The sequence below is a fragment of the Fulmarus glacialis genome, unplaced genomic scaffold (genome assembly GCF_000690835.1).
Source record: "Fulmarus glacialis isolate BGI_N327 unplaced genomic scaffold, ASM69083v1 scaffold24984, whole genome shotgun sequence".
Taxonomy (NCBI): domain Eukaryota; kingdom Metazoa; phylum Chordata; class Aves; order Procellariiformes; family Procellariidae; genus Fulmarus; species Fulmarus glacialis.
This window is the reverse complement of record NW_009207761.1, coordinates 17851-34542: the sequence shown is the minus strand read 5'-3', so window position 1 is coordinate 34542 and position 16692 is coordinate 17851. Positions and strand designations below refer to the sequence as shown.

At 40.2% G+C, this 16692-nt stretch overlaps 1 protein-coding gene across 1 annotated transcript in view; it reads right to left on the bottom strand.

Annotated features, from left to right (window-relative positions):
- Window positions 1-287: 287 nt before the first annotated feature.
- The window catches only part of LOC104075680 (proline-rich protein 5), a gene marked incomplete at its 3' end in the record, with an annotated part of 25058 nt that continues 8653 nt past the window's right edge, over window positions 288-16692 (bottom strand). Inside the window, exons 2-6 of the mRNA XM_009576261.1 lie at window positions 14580-14660; window positions 7899-7947; window positions 7093-7150; window positions 2657-2748; window positions 288-428 (exon numbers count right to left, since the gene is read on the bottom strand). Of these exons, the coding sequence (XP_009574556.1) occupies window positions 288-428; window positions 2657-2748; window positions 7093-7150; window positions 7899-7947; window positions 14580-14660 (421 nt within the window). The remainder of the gene's footprint in view (window positions 429-2656; window positions 2749-7092; window positions 7151-7898; window positions 7948-14579; window positions 14661-16692) is intronic.

Here is a 16692-nt window from a genome sequence, read left to right as displayed (position 1 = left end):
CACTGGTCTGCTTGCAAAACTTCATATTTCAAGGCCCACAGTTTCAAAACGAGTCTTTACTCTCAGACGCTCTGGATCTTAAGGCATGAAATCTGAACCTCTACAGTCTCCCTCTACGGTCTCTACTTTTAGATAACAGGACCACTTTTAATTGCACAGAAGCTCTGGCATTCTGGGCAAGAAGTTTTCAATGAATGAGCAAAATCAGAGACTGTTTAAGAAGACTTCAGCAATACAGTACAGAAAGACAGATGAAGAAGACAGCCTGAGAAAAGTAACCAATTTACCTGGAGTATTAACAGCATCTGAATAATAGAAGGTGGAACTCTGGCTCTGGAACGTGATAATGCATCTTCCAATTTAATGTTGAGGGTAATTATATTCCTAAAGTGCAGAAGAGCCAGCTGCCGAACCGAGGGCTCCTTCCCCTTAGAAACAGAAACAAAGTAAGATGGATTATGAGCAGTGTGAAAATGAGTTTCAAAATCCTCTGTCAAAATTCCTTCCTCCAATTCTGAGGGAGGACAAAAATGGTAAACCTGAATGAAAAGCAGAGGAAACATAACAAAAGACACAGAGCAGCCTACAAATCTGCTCAGTGAATTTGATTTGGCAGTAATGATTGGTGCAGACAATGACTGAGTTTGATTGTGTATGAAGATGATGAGGGGTTGGGGTAGGGTGTGGGGGATCGTACTTGAGCACAGAATATATATGAATATTTTGTACTTTAACAGTAATGAAATATCTCATATGTTTTAAAAAAAAAGACAAAAAAGGAAAAAAAAAAGCAGGGTTGAAAAACGATTAAACTTCCATTATTTGAGTACTGGCTGGATACTCTTTTCAAATTATGGTGGGAATCCTGACGCAGCTCACCTGTGGATCCTCCTTTTCTCTACAGTTTAGGAGACTTCACTATAAGGTAGAACCAGACCTGAAGTTTCATATTGCATTTTCAAAGACATCTTTTTGCAGTTCAAGAATCACTTCTCACTGAAAAAAATCTCATCTGAAAAATACAATGCTAGCTCTGCCTGCAGAGATTAACACCACTTGCCTTATACCTGATGAGGAGTTGTAGAACTGTTCCCATTGCCGGCACCAGGGCTTTTTCCTTGGGTACATATGGCTGTACCTATATACTCTTTCCTGCAGTTCTCAGTGCTGCCAGCCAAATATTAACCCTCCTAGAAGGGCTGATATTCAGCTGGTATTGACTTACCATAGTTTAGAAAAAAAAAGCCTGACCTACCCCACCCATTCCTTTCCATTTTGTCAATTATTTGTACTGAAGTAAAGGAGGCCAAATCCGCTTCAGTTGCTAATGAATAGCATTTACAAGAGCACATACGCACCAGCTGGGCTTTTGGAAGTATCCTTAGAACATCAGGCACCTAGATCTATTTGAAATTACATGGGGTGTGGGGTTCTTACCCCCTCCAGGCTCCTTTGAAAATTCAAGCAATTACTTCCACCTGAAAGGTGAGATGACTTGTGTTGCTAAATCATTTTCAAAGGCCTTAGGAACACAACAGTGAAAAGGGGTATTTGGTGCCATTTTCAAAAACATCTGAGTGAGTTCTAATTTAGTCAAGTCAGCATGGAAAACCAGGTTGAGAGCCTACCTATACCTCTAGGTTCCCAAATGCCTTGGATTTAAATTATGTGGCACTTTTATAAAAATCTCCCATTGTGTTCTAATAGGTTTTTAATACCATATTATGTCTATCATTTTGAAGTTTCTACTCATAAGACACAAGTCAATGGTTGAAGTAGCCCTGTATGTTTTCAGAGCTCTTCTCTTTCAGAATCAAATTCTGTGTAAAGTTGCAGCTTTTCCACTGAATTCAGATTTTACGCCTGTAATTAACTGCAGATGCAAATGGTAATATCGATAACATTTGGACAATCATTTTAGGCATGAAGACCACTTGGAAAAATGGGAGAAAATTTCCAAAGTTTCCCCAAATATGTTTAGGCACCAAACTCCCACTAAAATCTGTAGGCATCTAAGAGCGACTCCAGAAGGTCACTTATACCTACCTGGTATAGATTTCCTTGGGACTTAAGTGATAAACAACACTCTGTGGCCATCACTAAGTTAGAAGAGTGAGCCTCACCCAAAACAGATCAAACATCTATTGTGGATTTAAAATTACTGGAGTAAAATTCTGTGCTCGTGTGAACTGGTCTAACTTCACTCACTATTGCTGTTCATTTACAGTAGCATAGAATTTGACCTCGGAAATACAATTCCTTTTCAAAAATGGAGATACTTCAGAGACGAATTCACATGGCAGAGAAGGAAATGTATATATTTAAGTCAACACAGCTCCACTTATTTCGATGTGTGCATATTTCAGTTTATCATTTGTAACCTTTTTTGACTTTTAGCGTGAGTCGATAGAAGGACTAACCATCCTCCCCGCACTCCACGCCTGTTTTCAAAGTTCCCCTTCATCTTTTTCACTCAAGCACTTCAAACCGCTGTTTGCATAAGTAACTTATTTGCATGACATGACTATACAGAACAGCTGCGCTGGGAGGTTGGCCCAAGGAGAGAGAGTTAAGGATTGCATCAATCTGTTGATGAACCAGTAAAGTTGCTTTTTCCAGTTTTTCAAGATTCTATAGTAACAGAGTAATTTTTCACCTGCACAGGATAGAAAATAGCCTGAAGCATGGGCAGGACATCACTGAAGAAAAAATCCCACGTTTCAGCTAAGGTATCCAGTAGTTTCTGCCCTGCAAAAATACAAAACAAACTAGTGAACTGTTTAGGTTGTAATCAGCTAACTGCAAAGCCTAAAACTCGCAGAAAACAATGTGGATCTGCTATTATACACAAAGATGAATCATATAACAGCTACTATTAGCAGTATGGATTCAGTATTCCTTTCACTGTATTGGATCATTCAGTATTTGTGTGTTTTCAGATGACACATCTAATGTTCTTAGTAAACTCAGAGACTTTGAGGTTAAGAGAAGAACCCCGTGAAGAATAAAGAATAATAGCTCAGGTTACCTCCTCCTCTTCTTGGAATACCTACTGGACAAGACTGCGGAGGAGAGCAGTAGGAGAAGGACACAGCAGGTTAAATGTGAAAACATTCCTGCAGAGAAATCTCCCCCACCATGCTCCTCTCTGCTCTCTAAGCCGTAAGCCAGCAGAGCAAACTGTGCTTTGTGGAGATCCTCCACAAAGCATCCCATCAGACTGATCCCTTAGCTTCCCCGTATCTCCACTTACGTAGAAAATCTCACCCAAGATCAATGGAAAAAGAGAATGGTGTTGCGGCTCTACTTTTTCCTGTAACTTTCAAAAGATACAGTCAAAACCTGCTACAACGTGAGTTCACCATGATCCTCACACCGAGGCCACCTCCCTTTCTATTCCCTCCCCAGCTGCAGCCACCTGGAAGCCTCCCCAGTGGAGATCAGAGAAGCTCTGGTCAGGTCCTACAACCAAGTTGGACACGGAGTTCCTCACAGAACGTTTTGTAAAACACAGAGGCAAATGCAGGAGCCGAGATCTACGGGAGAGGAAGTCTGGCTCGATAGCTGGCTTCAAATCCCTGTTTCCCGAAACAGCCTGTGTGACCTTGGGCAAGCTCTTTAGCATCCCTGTGCCCCTAACCCAACTGTGAAAGGAGAGCAATGCCACTGCACCTCCACCAGCAAGTATTACGGAGATAAATACATCAATGATCACGAGGCATTCCGACAAGACAATATGACTTATCAGGAAGCAAATTCAATAGCAATCAATCAGTATTACTATTGGTGTCAGAATCAGATACTATTCTTAATTTTTGTATTACAGCATTACTTAGGGCCTCAGCCAGGGAACATTTTGCCCAGAACTACACACACATCACAAAGACACTCTGCACGAAAGCATCTACACTCCAAGTTAGCAAGTGCCAATCTTTATATGGGATACTTGATCTCCCTGCATTTTTAAGCACATGACAAATAGCACCAGCTCTGGCCCATCTGCAACTCCTGAATTATTCCTCGGTTGATGACTTTAAGTGCTTTCAGTGACAAATGTGGATCACCATGCTATACTGCAGCTGCTGGCTTGTGAACCACGCCAAGGTCTTCATTTCTGCACCACCAGGCAGGAGTTCTCTCTGTCTTACACACTCGTGCACAAGACTGAAAAGGGTGTTCTCGGTTTCAATTTTTTAAAAATTTGTCTTGCATTAGTGCTAGTAAAACACAGCAGGGAACTAGGTCCAAAATTCCTAGCAGCTGTAGCAGCAATAATAATAATAAATACTGTTGCATTATAACCTCCATATGCTAGTGTCTGAAACATTAAAGTGTTTCAAAGATATAAATCCAGTCATGAAGGAGAAGCCCAACCACTCTCTGCCTTGAGGGCAGAGTTTTAAAAAGAGTTAAGTACGTTAGTTGCCCACAAGTTGAGGTTAAGTGGAAACGAAGCCCTTAAAAATCTGCCTCCAGATGTGGGTGCTGAACATTGGTCCTTTTCAAATCTTGCTGCCAGAATTGCATGAAGTCAAATTACCCTGTTGAGATAAACATGCTTTTACTGTCGCACACTCCTTTCATCTTGTGGGCAGTTTGTTTTGTGAAGTGATGGATTTCTGTACAGCAGCTCAGAAAGGCTGCAGAGATAACCGCCTTTCGCCAGGCAGGCCTTTTACTGGGGGCTGTGGAAGAGCTCCTACGGATTGTTGATGATGAGCGTCTTTCACATGGAGGAACGTGACTTCCGTGTCCTTTCAAGAATATGTTTGTTTTACTGTCAGGCAAAGATCCCTACATTTACTATAAGCATTTGCCAGATTCCAGGAAGCTGGGTTACTCTAAATGCTCATTTTAATGAAGCACAATATAGTCAATTTTGTATCACATAAAAATGCATGTGGTACTTTTCACAGTGCTTCTAAAAGTTAATTGAAACTCCGGAAAAAAATATAATAATTAAAAAATCATCATTTCAAAACAAAAGCTAAAATTTTCAAAACCTCCTGCAGGACAAAAACCCTCCAAAGTGTGCTCTGAAGTGATCTTTTTTCTTTTTTGAAAACTTCAACACCAACTCAAACCATGGGATGTGGGACAACCTGAGATTTGAGAGCAGGACCGCTGCTGCTGCAGACCCAGGAAGGGAGCCCTGCTCAGAATGGGAGCTCCCAAGATTTCCATGCTCCCAACTTTGTCTCGGGTGTTTTGGGAGCCATGGGGTCACTGACTACAGGATGGACTCTGGGGTGCTGCTGCCTCGGATGCCAGGAAACCCAGATTCCAGCCTTTGGAAACTCACATCCACCAGCAGCTCCCCAGGCAAGCTACCAGAATGCTGTCTGTCAGAAAGACCTCTGCCTCTGAATGAGATTCCTAAATTACAGCTATCCTCCTGTAACCTGCCAGTTTTAATGAGCTGACATTTCCGAGGACGGACTTGGAAAAAACACGACCAATTTAATCCTCATCTTACCAGCATTTCTGATCATATTTTAAGGGGCAACCACAAAATGATACACCAAATTCAAAAGCAAAATAAACTTAACAGCTTGCTGAAATTTTGTATTTGCTAAACATGCTCCTGCATTTGAAAGCCATTTAGTGGTCTCACATTTCAATTTTTCATCTCAGCTTTGATCTCAATCATCAGAGATAGTATTTTTGATTTTCAAGCTAGTAAAACCAGAAGAAAAAGGGGTTGGACTTTGGTAGGTCTCTGCATCTAATTTGCTGATTTGATACTTAAAAACCAACTTCCTTTGTGATTTACAAAGCAGCTATGAAGGCCTTGTGATCCTTAAGCTCTCCTTGTGCTCTCCAAGCTGTTATTTTATATAACTCAGGAATTCTGTGTTCAGCTTAGAAGAGATTAGGTACTTTTTTGGGGTTATTTTTTTACGTGAAATTTGTTCTCTTTTTGCAGCGTTCAGGGCTATTGTCTTTTCATCAGAAAAGCTGGGTCCCATAGCACCATCTTAATCTGATCAACTGTACTGTCAGTAATGAAAGGTCACATTTAGGATTTATAGATAGCTGAAACTAATAGAAACGGTTGTCTCCAGGCTACTGCTTAAACAGTATATTTAGACGAAGTGGTATTATGACTGCAGCTTTGGAAAAGGAAAGACGCATTTCTTTAAAATTGCCTCAAGACTCCCCAAAGATCTTCAGACTGTTTACATGGGCAATAATTCTTGAAGATATTCTGAAATCATTTCACCCTCTGATGACATATAGAATCATAGAATCATTTAGGCTGGAAAAGACCTTTAAGATCATCGAGTCCAACCGCAAACCTAACATTGCCAAGTGCCACTAAACCATGTCGCTAAGCGCCTCATCTACACCTCTTTTAAATACCTCCAGGGATGGTGACTCAACCACTTCCCTGGGCAGCCTGTTCCAGTGCTTGAAAACCCTTTTGGTGAGGAAATTTTTCCTAATATCTAAACCTCCCCTGCCGCAACTTGTATGCCTACATCTAGGACAAAACGGCATATTTAACAGCATATCTAAATGCCACTTAATAGCATAGGACACGAAATGAGGGTGACTGTAAAACGACACATCGGGTGGTTATCTTTGATGTTTACTTCCATAAGGTGACACCTCGAGAAGGTGCAGACAGACAAATGGAGCCTTGACTGTGAAAAAACAAGACAATGTCTGACCTCATTTATGTAAGCATGAATCCAGAATAACTCTTAAAACAACCTCCAGCATTTTTTTGGACTTAGCCAGACACTTCAACTAACTGGGATCTTAGCGCTTATTTTTTTGTTTATTAAGATATCTCACTCTATTTTTCCACTTTTCCTTAACATTGAGCAAGCTATAATTGAAGGAGAAGGAAGTGTCCATGCTGGAGGTAATCCTTCCTTTACTCCCTCACTGCTGCTCTAGGCAATCACCTCTCCTTGATGAGAATGGGAACACCAAGGCAGCACACAACAACAGACTGCAGGAATTAATTGATACAAACTAACCTATAGTCCTGGGAAGATAGCGGAAAGCATTACACTGTCTCCAGAACGCATTTGCTAAAACTCCTGTGACAGACAGACATAGCCATGCTAAAATCCAAGTTACCTTCATAAAACCGGATCTTGTCCCTTAGGATCACCATGCCTTTTGTGAGCAGCTGATTCTGTAAATAAAATATAGACTACCTTTACTCAATTCTGTACTTCCCTACAGCCATCATATTTCACATTTTGTTCATTCTTAACTTTTGACAATGAAGGAGGTCTTTTATTTTAATGATCAATCATCAAAGGACTCCTCCTGTGTTCATCCTGCTTAAATCACTTGGGATACTTGTCAAATGATGATACAATCACCTACTGCTTTCAGGATACAGCACGTATTTTATGCGGTACAAAGTGCTTCTCAAACTTCAAACGGCTGACCCACAAAGCACGTACTCTGTCTTAGAGAAGCAGAAAGAATACTGCTTCAACAGACAGTGTGTGCTTACTACTAAATGTCTTTCCTATTAACTATACTACAATGAACTTAACTGGTTTACTCAGGAACTTAAATTTTAAGTTAAAAGAGAATGTCTGAAGTCTACTGAAAGACAGCAATGTCATAAAGAAACACAGTGACTGCACAAATCTATTCCATGGCTTGGGCTTTCGCTATCTAACTATATCTCTCTCTATATATATCTATATCTATATCTGTATCTATATCTATATCTATATATATATCTATCTCTAAAAAATCCAAATCTCACTAGTGCATAAATGACAGAACACATAGAAGTCCGTGGAAAAGTGGACATCTCTGAACGGTTTCATGGGACTCCAGATCAGCATTTAGAGTGGGTGAAATGATTTTGCTCAGTAGCATGTAACGAAATCTGATTTAAATGAAAGAAAATACATGCCTACCTGTAGGTATTCCGTGAAAAAGGATCCCAGTTCTGTTTTCAATAACTGCCTGTTTTAAAAAGAATAAGAAAAGGATCTGTGTAACCAGCAAATCATATTAGCTGTGCACTGCATGGAAAAGGGGAAGTCACTAATAGCAAAATATTTTCCTATGAGCACAGAGCCTGTCAATAATGCCTAACCAGAAATAGAGCAAACAGGGTCAACGATACCAAGACTTCAAGCAGCATTTCTATGTGTTAAAAGATAATCTGCTGTGCTTTTAGATGGCTCAGTTGCACAAATACATATGAAAGGCAATTGAGATTTGACAAAAAGAGGATGCTTTCCATCCTACATCTAACCCTTTTAAAAATGCCCGAGTTGTTCTCCTGCTGTGCCAGGGCTTCACTAGCGCCTGGCGTTGCAGATGTGGGAGAACTCCTGGCACTCTCTGCCCATCCATGGGCCTGAACCAAAAAACGAGCACATGAATTGGCTGATGCATTCAGAGCCAAATCATCCCTGTCCCGTGTAAGGTTGAAAAAAAGAGCCGTGACAAAATGTTTCGAGAGAAACCTGAAGCAGGATGATATTCTGCGGGTTTTGTTGCAGGCATGAAACTTGGCCAGTTTTCATTGAAAGGGTCATGATCTTCCAGCCAGGAAACCCACGACAGCTGAAGTTTCATACAGTTTCAACGGAAAAGCAGGTAGTTTAGCTCTGCCTTTCATGATTCCTCTACACTAAAACCTACAAAGCAATTTCAGAGAGCAAACCAAACTCACATGCAAAAAATTTCCCACAAACAACCCTCAAATTCAGAAACTGAATTCAACCCGATCCGCAAGCCCAACATTTGTATCCAGATAAAACTCACTACGTTGCTAAAGAGCTGTATGTCACTTCAAGTCTCACATGTGCTAGATGTAATTCTCTGCATTCAGGTCGCTATTTAGATGCACAAATGAGAGCTCGGACCTTATAAAAATGTAGCCCCAGCCAGGTTTTCTGAACATTTGCAAATCTGGCCTGGAGCTCTTTTGAAAACCTGTCCCTGTGCGACCACCTCAGGTCCCATGAAGAAATGAGGTCAAATTTGACTTAAAATCTAAACACCCACTTCAATTAGGGTAGTTATGTAAATGATATATTCAGTACCATGTTATCATCTATCCCTTTGGGTTATGTCTTTAACTAACAAATAACTAATTAATCAAATTATTTAACTAGTAAACAAATACACGTCTGGTTTAAAAAGTCCAGCACATCCCTACGCTCCATGAAAAAGTCTGCAGGAGTTGGATCTGATGTTTTTAACACCACATGCTTCAGCACAGCCTCTCGAGGTCTTCTGAAAGTTCAGGGAAAGGAGGAGCAGGTCAATCTTTAGGAGGCCGAAATACAATATCTTATTTATTTATCCTTAAGCACATGTCCACGCCGGCCTCATAGCACTCTGTGGAAACACTAGGCATAAATGAAAGAGAAAATAAACAAAAGGAAGGGGGTTTTCAGGTGCTCCTAAACATCAAAATCCTTTTCTGCTAGAAATCTGATTAATTCGGACAAACTATCTATGGACAAAAATTTTCAAAGCCAGCTCAGGCTATAGCCATAGGTCTCTCCTTGCCATCAATGGGCATTGTAAGGCTAGTCCCCTTGGCATGCTGTTGCAACACATGGGAGAGGACAACCCTTGCAGTGCCCTGAGACTCCATCCTCAATGGTACCCGCAGACAAGCCCTTGGCAGGGGTTAAAACCCACTTCCCCTAAAGATTGTTAAAGTCTTAAAGCCTTAAGAGTACGTCAATGAGTACGTGGATGCTCTGGCCAAATCGTGCCACGCTCACTCAAAGTGGGAATTTAATGTCCAAGTGGTGTGATTTTTTTCTGGATCGCAAGCGATGGCATGAAAAGTTTTTCTTATCTATCTTGAACATGGTTAGATAAACCATTTTTAGGTTAAAATAACAAGAAAGTTGCAGTTTTGAATTCTCCTATGGTAGAGACAATTTATTCCCAGATATCTCTTTGTGCCACTGTTTCAAAAAAATACTGATACTTTATGCTGACAGGTTTTGCTTAATCTTCTACCCTCTCCTCAAGCTAGCAGCTCTTTGAAGCCTAGTCCTGGATTGCTCATAGTCTTGAACAGGTGATTTGCAAATACCTTCTCTTTTCATATTTTAGGTTCTACTGATAATTCCTGGCATTTAGGGCAGGAAATACAAAATTATGTTCTACTTATCCAATAACTAGCCCTCTGATAAAACAAAATCCCACCACATTTCCATTTTTTCAGCTGTGAATGAACTAAACAACCAGCCTGTAGTTAATTACATGCACTGGACTGCATCACACCAAGCAGCACTATAGCTACATTAGCATCTCTGTTTACAGGGTGGAAGAAGAACTGACAGCATAATTAATGCAACTTGCTCTTTGAATCCCTAATAATACAGATAATTCGCGCTGCTTAATTAATTTCTCGTGAAATAGTGAGGCCTCAGGCCACATCAGAACACTGGTGTTTGATGTTCTCTGTACCCATATTCCTTTAAAGGAGATCCACAACAAAACTGGATCCAAGACATTGCTTGCCTTTTTTTTTCATCCTTGTTTAATTTCCTTTAACAAAAATCAGTTACGTTGTCACCTGTCAGATCCTGGATAATTCAGATTACTGAATAACTTTATCTAGATATGTGGACATCATAGTGGAATCCAGGTGAAAATCTGATTAAACCTAAAAGAAATCTGATTAAACCTGATCAGATGGAAGTGCATCTTATTTTGAAGCCAGTCATTTTGCACTCTTATGAAGCTTGTATACCATTTGTATCAGGTCTTCATTGCCTGTTTAATGACTTCATAAATTAAGATGATAATATAAATTCACATAAAATATGCTAAAATAGCTCCTGACTTTTTTGTATCTTCCTGCTGCCACTTCTTTGGTTCATTTTGAAATTAACTCTTGCAATGTTACTCAGAATGGAAAGTCTAACACTGTATAGTATCTGTTAAACAAAGTCAAATGAAGCAAATGGAAACAAGTGACGTTACTGGATTTCAACTCTTGCTACAAAAGAGGAAATGCCACTAAAATGTGCTTTGTTTGCATCAAATCAGTATCCTGAAACTCAGAAAAGAGGCAGCTATAAATATGTATTAGCTTTAATACAGGACGTCCTGCTTCCACTGTGTTTCCCTTTCCTTCTTTTTCTTCCTTGATTTACAAGTGGTGTAAATAAACACTTTGAAATGACATATGGTGCATGAAATGAAAAAGGAAAAAACACTATATGATTACTAATATCACACACATACATCATACTAAGAGAAATACTAAACAGTAAGTATATGCATATAGATTTTTATTACCTGACCTTTGAATCAATCCCCTATTAAATCACCTAGTAAGGGCTCAGAAGTAGTAATGTACAGGACATACACTGGTGATACTCCCAGCTACTCGAGTATCTTCTCACCACCTTACTGTACTTCATTAGCTTTAGCAGAGTTACTCAGGAGTTAAAGCAATATGAAAGAGACTGAAGTCACACGCCAATTTTATTAGTAGTAGGGCTTCTAAGCGCTAAATAACTCCATATTTAAGGCCACTTTCTAATGCCAGAGGAATGCAAGAACGGTGTCAAAAGGCATTGGTGTAAATGAGTGGCAGCTTATATGAGCCAAACCTAGAAGAAAAGTAAATGGTAGTGTACAGATTTGTACCCACTGATGTTTTCTTAAATAATCAGTGCATACATCATCAGGGTTCAAAGCTTTGAGATGTGGGTTCAGAAAAGGAAGTTATACGTATGTTTGCACGTATGTGACATACAGTAGTTGAATATACGTGACATTCCTGCGTCAAAACGATGGTGTGCAAATATTGCGGGCATAACGTAACTGTTCAAATATTTACACTTGGTCTGTGAGTCAACTTGGATATTCAAGGTTTAATTATGAAAAGTATCCCAGAATCTGCTCTAATTAAAGTGGTAAAATAAAATAACTTCTTTTACTGTTCTGTAACTGTTGAGAAAAGTTACTGATACTAGCCAATTACCTGAACGCTTCCACACTCAAATTCTGCCCAGTGGAAATAATGGCTATTTGTTTATTTTTATTTATGTACTTGTGGGGAAAATGCATCTAAAACAATCGTAAGGCAAATATATACTTGTTCCACTTCTGATGTCGTGTTTATGAATCAGGTATTTTTACATTCAATAACAACATTAACCCAAAGAAAGTTATTTTGAATTAAATAACAATAGTAGGAAGCCAGATATTTTTGGTATGTGTCAAATCAGTAATTTTTTAGTTAGGTTTTGAGCTGAATTTAAGTGAGGCAAAAGGGCTTCAGCTGCAAACAGTCAGGGGGCCCTAAAACATTATTGACTGTGGTCAGCAGTAAAATGAAGCACACAGCAGGAGTGCTTCTGGAAAGAGGCCGTGGCTGGACATGTGAACAGGCATGTTTAAAAAATACCACTACCATGCTCTCCTCTAGAGACAGATCTTTCGGCTGTTGCGTCCTCTTTGCCCACTCGCAGTTTTCTTATCTTAGCTTTTTTCTATGAATGAAGCAAGCAGGACGCACACGGGAAGCTTCACAAAAACAAACTCAGAGTTGTCGTGGAGAGGATGGACAGCTTTTGGCAATAAATTAGAACGCTCTTCAGGCCAAGTCGGAGGCAAGAGGGAACAACCTCAAAGCAGCAATAGACAAGAACCAGTCTCGAAAGCCATGCTGCATCTCACCAAATGCTCGCTCATCCCATGAGAGTTACGCTGCTGATGCCTCATTTACAACAGCAGCTTTCTAGCACAGTCTAAATTTCACAATATTTTGTCCATCAGCTCAGGCATGAGTCACCAAGCGTTGTTCTCCAGGAAGCAGAGCAAAACTGAGCGATCAGCCTATCCTTACCCTTACCTTAGAAATGGGCCTACTACGCAGCAGCAAAGCCCATCATAAAATGGAAAAAAAAAATCAGTCTGTTTGTAGTCAGTTTGCCTGTTCGGCTGCCTGGGATGTTGTAATAAATTCAACACAACTATATTAGCAAGTATCATCATGGTGCAGGGTTTATACCCAGGTAAATGAAAGTAAAATCTGGGCACAATTCACCAAATAATATCCATCTATCTGTCTATCTATCTATCTATCTATCCATCTATCTATCTTCTATTCTTGGTTCATACAAGATTATATTTGTCTCTGTCACATCAGCAGATAATTTTTCCTCTTCTGTCCCTCACCAGCAGATGAGCATCCTGAGGCAAATGCATTGGGCCAGGAAATCTCAGCCCAGAACTACCATTTTTTGTCATTCAGATAAAGCTGAAGAATCCTAACTGCACTTACAGTAATAACGATCAACCATTATTCCAACAACTAACTCAAAATGATTGATGGATTATGCTAACTGACAACCATCCTAGAAAAGCTATTCTTTGTATGTCATTTTCTCCCCAGAGAAGTAAGAAATAACTGGAGAACAAGTTTCTTTTACTTTCATAAAGAGAGAGAGAGAGAGTAAAAGATTGATCACAGGCCAAATGTCATTCACCTGCACTTCTCTGAAGATATTCCCACAATTAAAGGAACCAGACTGGGCCAGCTATCCCAGACTGGGAACCAGACAGGGACAGACAATCCCAGAACATCTGATATTCTGTGGATTTTGTCAGACTCCAGTGCCCGGATAGAGTGGGAATAAGCAGCAAGGGAAAGGGAATTATTGAGGCTCTTATGTGAAGACAGCCAGGGAATGTAATAAGCTGTCTGTCTTTTGTAAGTGCAGCTTCTTTTCCACTGTTTATTCTTCAAAGCGTTGGGACAAATTTCTAAAAGGAAATCTGCTACCTTGCCCTTGTCAGTGAGAGAGGGTTTAGTATGTAATAATAAGTGCTAGAAAAAGTAGTAAAAAGTAAAGTGCTGTAAATCTGGATATCAGCTTATCTCTTGGTAAACTATTCTTTGCAACTGTAACTTAAATAACTCGAATGGTAGGATTTTCACCTTCTCTTTGTTTTTTTTTAGGAAAAAAGTTCCCGTTATACACCTCACTGGTCTATATTTAGTCTGTTGCGAACAGTATCATCACAGGATGAGAAAGAAATAGGAACCTTAAACTGCATTACTCAGGTCACTGTGCTGACAAGACAGCTTTACAACATCTACAGCATACTCAGCCTGTGCCAAAGGAGGAGCTAGATGTAAGGGACCACCAGGCAGGACATCTTTCCTTGCCATGTCACACTGAGTGCTTGGAGGCTTTACATCTTCCACAGATGCAAGGGAAGTACCTCAGAGCTAGGCCTGGCACCTATGGAAAGGGCAGCATCATTGCAGCGGTGTAGAGCTGCATTACTAGAGGGGTCCAGGTTTTCCCTTCCTTAGTTTCAATCCAGTATGTTAAGACAGACTCTGAAATAATCCATCCTCCTCACAGCTAAATACCTCCTCTGCAGAAGGAGGAACCCAGCTCTTGCTACAGAGCGACGTGTTAACACACATCAGCAACAGCTATTCACTGAGCCCAAATTGACTGTACTGGCTGAAACTACTACCGGGAAAAAAATCCCTGTAATACTGCAGCAGAAGCTTTCAAGGGCGAGCACTAGCAAACAGTACTGTGCACGCTGGCTAATAACACCGTGCATAGAGCCGAGTCTCTTACCTGACTCCTTCATTGAGGTTGTAAAGTTCATGGTCCGGGAGACCCTTACGCTGGAACACTGCTATTACTCCATTGTGGATACTGAAAGAGGACATTAGGAGTCATTAGCACCCGAGCACATTTTAGAAGGGTATCACTTCCATAATAAGCCTAAAATCTCTGCCTAGACACTGCAGGACTTTTATAAAAGTCACAGACAACTTTTGGTACCCCCTCCCAGATGCCTTAAAGGGAATTATTGCCTAGAAAATAGATGACATCTTTGAAAATCAGTTCTTTTTGATTTGTTCCAACTCAGTAAATTCAACAGTTGCACATCTGAAATCAGTAATTTCAGAAAACTTAGGCTTATATATTTTAGGTACTTTAAGTATATTAAGTATAACTTTTAATATTTTTAATATTTTTAGGTATATTTTTGTCTCTGTGGTTATGAGATCAGTGGTGATATTCCCAGCATTGTTGGCATATGTTTGTCTGAGTTATGGTTACTTGATTTCTTTATCAACAAGTCAGCATTTATCCAGGATGGATGCTATATCTGAAGTTTAACCCACAAATATAGCATCCCTTTACCAGATGGGAATCTCAAGAATGGTTAGTTCTTTAAAAAAAAAAATAAAAGAAACACTGGACAATTATGAATTTTAAGTCAATTTAACCAATCTCTCATTCATTTTCAAAAATGAAACAATAGAAAAGGAGCAATTGGTTACAAAGACTGTTTCCTATTACCACTTACTCATTTCTCAAAGATTTGCGCTCTTGCTCCAGCTAAAGGAAAACCAAGGCTGCGCTGAAAGAACAACAGGTCTAGAGTTTCTAAGGCGGACAGCAAGAAAGGCAGCGATTTGCTAGGCATAGGCAAATATCTGTCCTACAAAAACGCTCCCTTTTCATTTTCAGTGCCATTTGTAACTGTTCTGCAAGCAGATGTTGCTTAGAGGTGGTGACTTTCTGCTGCAATCAGACGCAAACCAAGACAGGATTGAGACGACCACAAAATTCTCTAGCTCAACAGAAAGTCACATACTCAATGCTGTCCATCCCTGGGGCGTATAGCCACCAGCCCCATAAATTCTAGGACACTGAATGGCAAAAACCTGCCAGGTACTGCAGGTACCTGACAATCCACGTGCTTAGCAGGGATTGTTACTGGTCCCATGAACTTAACAAGACTGCACCTCAAAGGGTTACTGAAATGAGTATGTGCTTCAAGATGAAGCCCTGAAATGCTCCTGAAATACACCTGACACAATTAGCATGATGACACATCAGCCTAAATCACCGAGCTTAGGTCTGAGGACAAAGGTAAAGTAATGCCAGTGAAAGGTGAGACTAAACCCGTTCCAGCATTAGTAGAAGGGAATAGAAGCCTCCTTCCCCTTCCCCAACCCAGTGCCACCTTTTACAGCCTCACAACTTTGACTCCAAAAGGAAAGAAGACTCACATGGTCCCTCCGTCTGTCAGCTCATCCCCACTCCTCCACTCTTGGAACTGCTTCACAATTTCTACCACATTTAACTATGGAGTGGAAGTCCCCAAAATATTAAGGTCTTTTAGGTTTCAGTTGGGGTAGAAGGAGCATCTTTTAGTGACCAAGAACAAACTACAGGGTGAGCTCAGCCTTTATTCAACATGCTCACAGATGCTTTAGCTTCCCGACACTAACACACAAGAAAGCAACTTTTATCAGCTCATACTACTGCTCATACTACTGCTACTTGGTTTCTAATATGACTGCTTTTACCATTCCCACCGCTGGCAGTGACTGCAAGTTATTTCACTTCTGTCTGCCTCAGTTACCCCATGTGTAAAATAAAGATGATGACACTGACCACTAAAGGGTGTTTTAAGACATAGTTATGAAAATATTAGCAAAAGCAATGAGTGTAATTATCAATAGCAGTATTACATGCCATCATTGTCACTGCTTTTTTCTTCTTCTCTCACAACCCTCCTGATCACAAAGGGAAAATACAGATTTTGGCATGTGCCTCTTCCTATTCAATGTTGCACCTGAGAAGGGGAGATGACATCTTAAGGCTTATTAAAAAAAAACACAGGGCAGAAGTCTTCCTGCTCTGCACTTCCTCTCATTCTGCATAGCAC